This window comes from Oncorhynchus mykiss, chromosome 3 (assembly GCF_057628025.1).
Source record: "Oncorhynchus mykiss isolate SJ-2025 chromosome 3, ASM5762802v1, whole genome shotgun sequence".
Classification (NCBI taxonomy): Eukaryota; Metazoa; Chordata; class Actinopteri; order Salmoniformes; family Salmonidae; genus Oncorhynchus; species Oncorhynchus mykiss.
The window spans coordinates 34,704,668-34,712,368 of NC_143024.1; the positions used below are offsets into that span (position 1 = coordinate 34,704,668).

Consider the following 7,701-nt stretch of genomic DNA (forward strand, 5'->3'; position numbering starts at 1 on the left):
GTTTGAGCGTGGGAACATTTGTGGAACATTTTTGCTGCACACTACATACTATTACCACTTCCGGTGTGCCTGGCCGCCATATTTGATTCTGCAAAAAATATAAATATTATGTTTGTTTAGCTGTGTAGAAGTTACGAAAGTGTAATAAACACACATTCGGCGGCAGAAATTAGAAGAGTTGCACTTTTAGCTAACGACTAGCTAAGGTAAGCAACACTTGAAAACCTAATCCATTGTTAGCTGTAGCTAAATATCAACAAACCGTGTAAAAAAAAATTAAAAAGCTTAACGTTAGATAGCTAGCTACTTTTAAAACTAAGCCATTGACATTATTAGCTGTCTATCTAGCTAGCTATCTTACACTGTAGCTAAATAACCAAAACGCCAACGCCAAATACTATTAAGATGTTATTGATTATGTGTCGGGGATATGCTCTCTTTGAAGTCTTGTGAAAATCAAAACCATCTTCAGTTCTGAATGCTAGTAACTAGCTAGCAATAATAGTGCGGATGTGGAAGTAGACAGATTTGGTACCCACTTTGCCATCCGTAGTTTCATATTCGACTTCCACCGGAACATACCACCAACCAAGTATCAAAGCTTATATTGTTGATTGTTACATTATATGTATTACTAGCTAACGAGAAAAGTTCAAGCCCAGCTAATTGAACTGTGCGATAATTCAGTCAGTGTTTCTTCAGCTAGCCTGAATTTAGCTAAATAAATCATTTCACTTTTGCCAAGTTGGTTCTTATTGCTGCCACAATTTCACATGGGTTCTGACTACGATTGCTTCAAATGTACACAAACGGAATATTTCGTAGTACTGCAATTTTCCTTCAATACAACCATCAACATTACACCAATAAATCACATTGATGCAACATGTTTCGCAGAGCATAAACAATTCTATTTTGGCAGCAAAAACCTTTCTCTAGAGACTTTTTTTTAGCAGTGCCTGGCTTCTATTCACTCAAGGGGTTTGTCTTATTGTTTTGACATTCTTACGCAAAAGCACTCTTTCTCTCTCCCAGTAGATGTCACTGGTGGACCTGGGGAAGCGGCTGCTGGAGGCTGCACGGGCAGGGCTGGATGATGATGTCAGGACCCTCATGGTCAATGGAGCTCCCTTCACCACTGATTGGGTAAGGGTCTCACTGTAGGGATACTCCCATCTACACAATTTATGATTTCACACCGCATGTAGCCTAACACAGAGATATTGTTCCTCAGATCTCTTGCGGTACATCACAAATCTACCTATGTTGCAGTGCTGGCTTCTTTCACACAATCCAGACACAGTGTTGTAGGGACTGCGTCCTCATAAACCAAACCGTGTGTTCTAGCTGGGGACTTCCCCGCTCCATCTAGCTGCTCAGTACGGACACCACTCCACGGCTGAGGTGCTTCTCCGAGCAGGCGTTAGCAGGGATGCCCGGACCAAAGTGGACAGGACCCCACTCCACATGGCGGCCACAGAGGGCCACTCTAATATAGTGGAGCTGCTAGTCAGTGTAAGGGCAGCCAAATGTAAAGCTGACAGTATTCAGCTGTTTATATGAAAAACATAATAGTTATATTTTTATTAAAGTGACTGACAAACAAATGTTATTTTTTTCATGTTGAATGTTCACCACCCACATTTTGGAATCTAGGCTACTCGTCTCACCTTCCTATCTCTTTCCCACCACTGGGGGGGGGGGGGGGGCGTGCTGTGCTCCCTAACAGAGCGGAGCGGACATCAACGCTAAGGACATGCTGAAGATGACAGCCCTGCATTGGGCGGCCCAGCACGGTCATAGAGAGGTGGCAGAGCTGCTGCTCAAATATGGAGCAGACGTCCACTCCCTCAGCAAGTTTGACAAGACGCCCTTTGACATCGCCATGGATACCAGCAACACTGAGCTCATGATACTGTTACAGGTGAAGGAACTGTGTGTGTTGTTTTTTTATGGCTCTGATGTTCATTTGTTTTCACAAAAATGCCCTTATGTCTGTATAAGAAGGGACGTGAACACAGATGAATATTATTTTTTTATCTAAACATGTGCAAGTATGTGTTCTTATCACTGGTTTATGTAACACGTGTTGAGGCCCTGAAGGTTAAACTGTTGCCCAGTATGTGGGAGGAACTGTATCTGTGTTTTTGTGTTAGATAACACCTTCAAGGTGTGTTTTGTGTATGTACACAGGATGGCATGCAGAACCAAGTGAACATGAACCCCGAGCCCCAGTTCATCATCTCCTCTGCTGGGGTCGTGAACCTCTCTGACCTCGTCAACACCACCGCCAAGTCAGGTATGGGCAACTGGAGCACAGGTTACAGTAAGTTGGGTACAAATTAACTAGAGGTATATCAAATATAACTCGCTGACATTTATCATTTATATAAATGGGGAACCTTAGTTACCACCTGACGTCACCCAAGACACTTTTAAATGGGATGACTTGATTGAGGTTTTTCATTATCTTATTATTCCAGGAGAATCTGTCTCTACCACCTCAGTCCTGGCAACACTGGCAGCCCTGGCAGAAGCCTCAGGTCCCATGGGTAAAAATGCAGGTAAGTGATGTCTATGCATAACCATGAGGATAACACTACAAATTACTCTGAGCTACTCATGTTACAATTAATAGTACTTTGATCTATATCATATTCTATAAAATGATAACTCTGTGCGTTCGGGCTAACTCAGATCTGTATTATAGTTCTTAGACTGCAATGGTAAGTAACACTATCTTTCCCACAGGCAAATCTGAGGACGCAATCGCTGCAGATTCTGTGGATTCGGCCATTCAGCATGTAGTGGGTGATGGAGGTCAGAGGGTCATCACCATAGTGACGGACCAACACGGCAACTTGCAGCCAGCGGGACTTGGGCAGCAGTTCTTTGTCACTATGCAGGGGCAGCAAAGTAAGTAGAAAACCACATCTATATATACACTCAGTGGCCAGTTTATTAGGCATACCACCCGTTCACGAAAATGGTTCGCTCCTACAAACAGTAAGTCAAGTCGCTGTAACTTGCTATGAAAAGCAGGTAGACAGGCATCGGGGCATTCAGTTACTGTTTGATTGACTGTTAGAATGGGTAAAATGAGTGACCTATGCTACTTTTGAGCATGGTATGATTGTTGGTGCCAGGCTCACCAGTTCCAGTATTTCAGAAATGGCTTTTCCTGGGCTTTTCACACATAACAGTATCTAGGGTTTACAGAGAATAGTGCAACAAACAAAACATCCAGTTAGCTGCAGTCCTGTGGGAAAACACTTGTTGATGAGAGAGGTCGAAGGAGAATGGCAAGAATCGTGCAAGCTAACAGGCAGGCCTCAAACAGGCAAATAACAGTGCAGAACGGCTTCTCGGAATGCACAACTTGTCGATCCTTGTCACGGATGGACTATTGCAGAAGACGACCACACCGGGTTCCACTCCTATCAGCTTAAAAACGAGAAAAAGCTTATTGATAGGTCCCTTGATACCAATTGAGCAACATTTGAACGCCACAACTTAGTAGAATTCAGACTGTTCTGGAGGCAGAGGGGTGTCAACCCGGTACTAGATATGTGTACCTAATAAACTGGCCAATGAGTGTATGTTTATATAGATTTTACTTGTGCTCATGTCAGCCTTTTTCAAGACATTACAATGAATGCATTCATGAGTTTGTGTTTTGTTTCTGTAGTGGTGGCAGTCCCGACTGGTCAGATCACAGAGGAGGTGGTGGAACAGGAGCCTTATCCCTCTCCTGCACGCAAGAGGAGAATAGAGCCTGCAGCCATCCTAACCAGACCCAAAGACAAGGTCAGCAAAGGTCCCCATTTTTGTGGCTTGACATAATATTCTGAAATAGTTTCTCTCCTCTTACTGTGTGTGTCCATTGTTCTCAGAAAGCGAAGTCGGGGGACAGCAGTCGGGAGCAGCTCCAGAAGCAGTTGCAGGAGGCCAACCGGAAGGCCCAGGAGTACCGCACACAGCTCCTACAGAAGGAGCAGGAGGCTGAGCAGTACCGCCTCCGACTAGAGGAGGCCATAGAGCAACAACAGAGCAACAATACCAGCAATGCTACTGGTTCTACCTGCACAGGTGTCCAGGAGGCAGAAGAGGAGGTGGTCCAAATGGAAAAACAACACGAGACCGAGGAGAGAGTTGTGGAGGAGGACAAAGTGGAAGGGGAGGAGGACGTCCCATTTCCGGAAGACACCATTCTGGTTAAAGTGGAGGAGGAGCTGGATTCAGGGGAGGGAGAACAGATAACAGTGGATGATACAGAGGAAACGGAGAAGGCTTCAACTAAGGTCACAACGACCCCCAAACGGGGGAGAGGGAGGGGACGAGGACGTGGAAGGAGGCGGTAGTCAAGCGTCCCTCTGTTCTCTTGGTGTTCTCTCATGATATGTCTTGTTTTATGCATTTATATTAATATTAACGGTTATTACTTGTTTATTTTAGAACGATAACATTGTATTTGTAACTAGGTTTTGAGATTATTTTATTTACTTGCAATACTTTTGATGAAGAAGCCATTGGCGAGCACTTGTAAGCTAACGCTGAGCCCTGTAGGAGGAGTTAAGGATGCAGATGGCTCCACCGTGTACAAAAATTTCTGTGAATTTAGAGAAAGTAAGAAAAGTTATGTTTGCATAGGAGTGTAAATACTGCAATGTGGGTTTGATTGCACTGTGCATTCATTCTCCTAAGAATAAGGTTTGCAACACATTCTAATATAGGATATTCAATCCCCAGCATTTCTGTTTCATGTCTTCAGCGTCATGTTTAAAATAGAATCAAGTTAGCTCAAGTGTATAGTGCTAACTGAGAAAATGCATCTGATTCTTCAGAAAATGTTCTAAGGCTGGCTAAGTTCTAGTTATTTGCGTACCTGTATGTGTGAGTGTTTGGGCATCTGTGGGTGAGGTCGAGGTGTGGGATATCGGTGTTTCTTTGCTAGATGGCCAGCTTTCTTAAATCTGTCTTGAATATCCTATTCTAGTACTATTTTAGCTGCAGACCACTCAGACACTAAGATACTGTAGGTTTTCCTTTTTTGTTCCAAGTAGTGTTAGATTTTAGAGTTAATGTGTAAGTCACTGTTATTCTTAAGCTCTTATTTTTGTTCCTTTTGTCATTTTAAAGCATTATACTCTGTATAGACCAGCATCTGTCAATAGACATTGATCTGTCATCGCAGTCCAGTTTAAACTAATACTCTCAGAAAAATATTGTTTACATATGCTCTCTTTATGGCTGGTTAATTTGACACTAAGTGCTTCTTTATGAACATTATAAAAGCACAATCAGGGGTTATCTTTCAGTTGGTTAGGAGAAAAAAAAATACAATTTTGCTACAAAATAATGTTAGTGAGAAAATATGGGAAATTGTTTTCTATGTTGAATACCCCTTTCTTAAATGTATTTTTAGAATTCAATAAATAAGCGTTTATTGTTATTCTATCCATGCATGCTACTTGTCCTTTTGATTTATTTATTCTATGACTATTGCTCATCGACAAACTGCATCTACATACAGTGTACCTAACATTAGGAACACTTGCTCCTTCCAGGACAGACTGACCAGGTGAACCCAAGTGAAAGGTTTGATGCCACTTGTTAAATCCACTTCAATCAGTGTAGGTGAAGGGGAGGAAACAGGTTAAATAATGATTTTTTTTATGCCTTGAGACATGGATTGTGTGTGTCCAATTCAGAGAGTGAATGGGCAAGATAAAAGATTTAAGTGCCTTTGAACCGGGTATGGTAGTAGGTTTCCCGTGTGTATCAAGAATAGTCCACCACCCAAAGAACATCCAGCCAACTTGACACAACTGTAGGAAACATTGGGGTCAACATGGGCCAGCATCCCTGTGGAATGCTTTTGACAGCTTGTGGAGTCCATTCCCCGATGGGGGGGGGGGGGTGCAACTCAATATTAGGAAGGTGTTCCTAATGTTTTGTACACTGTGTATACCTGCAGGCATATACAATCTTGTGTTTTGAATTAGTCCTGGCTGACTAGTTTAAATTATTTTTTTTGGTTGCATAATGTTCATCATACAGCTTCTGTAAGTAATTGGCACAATGGGGCATTTATTTTTTGTCTCGTTGAGCCTGAGAGGTTTTTTTAATTTCATATTTTCTCTGGAGGACTGCTTAATAAGCTCGTCCAACTTCACCTCTATTTATAGCATTCATTTCACAATGATGTCCCTGGTGACCAATCAGGAAAATTCCAAGCAATTTTTTTAAGTGCTTAGCTGTACATGTATGTTGTCTATTCTGTTCTTTTATACAGCTGTGATGGTTTCAGCAATGTACCCTAGTACATCAGTACATCAGTCTCTCTATGTGGTCATGGTATGAGCTGTGCGCCATGTTTCAACCCAAGAAGCTTAGAAGAAAGAAGTAGTATAAAGTGCATGTACCTTAAAGGCCCAGGAGCCTTTTCAAATGATATTGGTTAGATTCATTTTCCCTTTTTACCTACTGGACATGTATCCTGTAGCTAGTTTTATCTACACCCATTTCTTCCTCTTGTCAGTAAATGGAGGTAAGATAAATGTTGTACCCCAACAGAGGAATCATTCCCCTGCACTGCAAAATTGATTGTGCAATTTCAATATCCTCTTTAAGTCCTACTCATGGCCATTCCCACTCACAGGGGAACATTCCCAAGAAAACTGTTTACGGACCATTAAATAAACTTGCATAGATTACAGCATAAAAACTAAAACAGCCCCTTTGGGAATGAAATATAGTCAGTACATACAGTATATGTAAGGTGGCTGAGTGTGTGTAGTAGACCTTAAAGAGCCACTAAACACACAGATTGGTATGTATCGGGAGGGGGAAGCTGAAAATGTAACAATTTTCACAATTTCATAATATTATTCCAACCTTATAGTGTGGAAATATACAGTGGGGTCTGAAATTATTGACACCCTTGATAAAGATGAGCAAAAATGAATGTATAAAATAAATAATTCAAATACTGAGGTATATTGAATGCCAAAAAAAGGGAGGGGAATTATATTATTTTATACTAATACAATTGCTCAGAGAAAGAGATTGTGTTGAACAAGTAATCTTTTTTTTTCTCAAAAAGGTATGGATCATAATTATTGACACCCGTTTTCAATACCTCAGTTTGCAAGGATAACAACACTGAGCCTTTAAAAAAAAATTTGAGAACACATTGGGAGGGATCTTAGACCATTCCTCCATACAGAATCCTTCCAGATCATTGATATCCTTTGTCTACGCTTATGGACTGCCCTCTTCAATTCGATTCACAGGTTTTGGGTTTCAAGTCCGGAGACAGATGGTCATTGCGAAATTTGGTCACTCACACCAGTGGTGGGTTTGGCGTCAAAATGAGAAGGCATGAGCAAAAACAATTCCATACTACTGTAAAATATGGTGGTGGATCTTTGATGTTATGAGACTATTATGCTTCCACTGGTTCTGGGGTCCTTGTTAAGGTCAATGGCATCATGAACTTTACCCAGTACCAGGATATTTTAGCCAAAAACCTGGCTGCCTCAGCCTGGAGGCTGAAACCTTGCAGCAAGCGGATCTTCCAGCAAGACAATAACCCCTAGCACACATCAAAATCCACAAAGAAATTGATAATTGGCCCCAAAATCAACAATTTGCAATGGTCATTTCAGTCTCCGAACTTGTGGTTTGAAATGTAGACGG

At 41.7% G+C, this 7,701-nt stretch overlaps 1 protein-coding gene across 4 annotated transcripts; it reads left to right on the plus strand.

Annotated features, from left to right (window-relative positions):
* Positions 1 to 53: 53 nt before the first annotated feature.
* LOC110514472 (GA-binding protein subunit beta-1) lies at positions 54 to 5,465 on the plus strand. 4 transcript variants are annotated; one of them, XM_021593855.3, is made up of 9 exons: positions 54 to 206; positions 1,039 to 1,146; positions 1,348 to 1,515; positions 1,730 to 1,924; positions 2,194 to 2,299; positions 2,484 to 2,564; positions 2,752 to 2,916; positions 3,689 to 3,807; positions 3,894 to 5,465. In XM_021593855.3, exons 2-9 carry the CDS (start codon positions 1,039 to 1,041, stop codon positions 4,359 to 4,361), a joined length of 1,410 nt encoding a protein of 469 aa, XP_021449530.2. In that variant the 5' UTR covers positions 54 to 206; the 3' UTR covers positions 4,362 to 5,465. The 4 variants fall into 4 exon arrangements, with proteins under 4 accessions (XP_021449530.2, XP_090085148.1, XP_021449520.2 ...); XM_090229022.1 differs by having other exon boundaries at positions 72 to 206; positions 1,036 to 1,146; XM_021593845.3 differs by having other exon boundaries at positions 80 to 206; positions 2,194 to 2,326.
* The last annotated feature ends 2,236 nt before the right edge of the window (positions 5,466 to 7,701 follow it).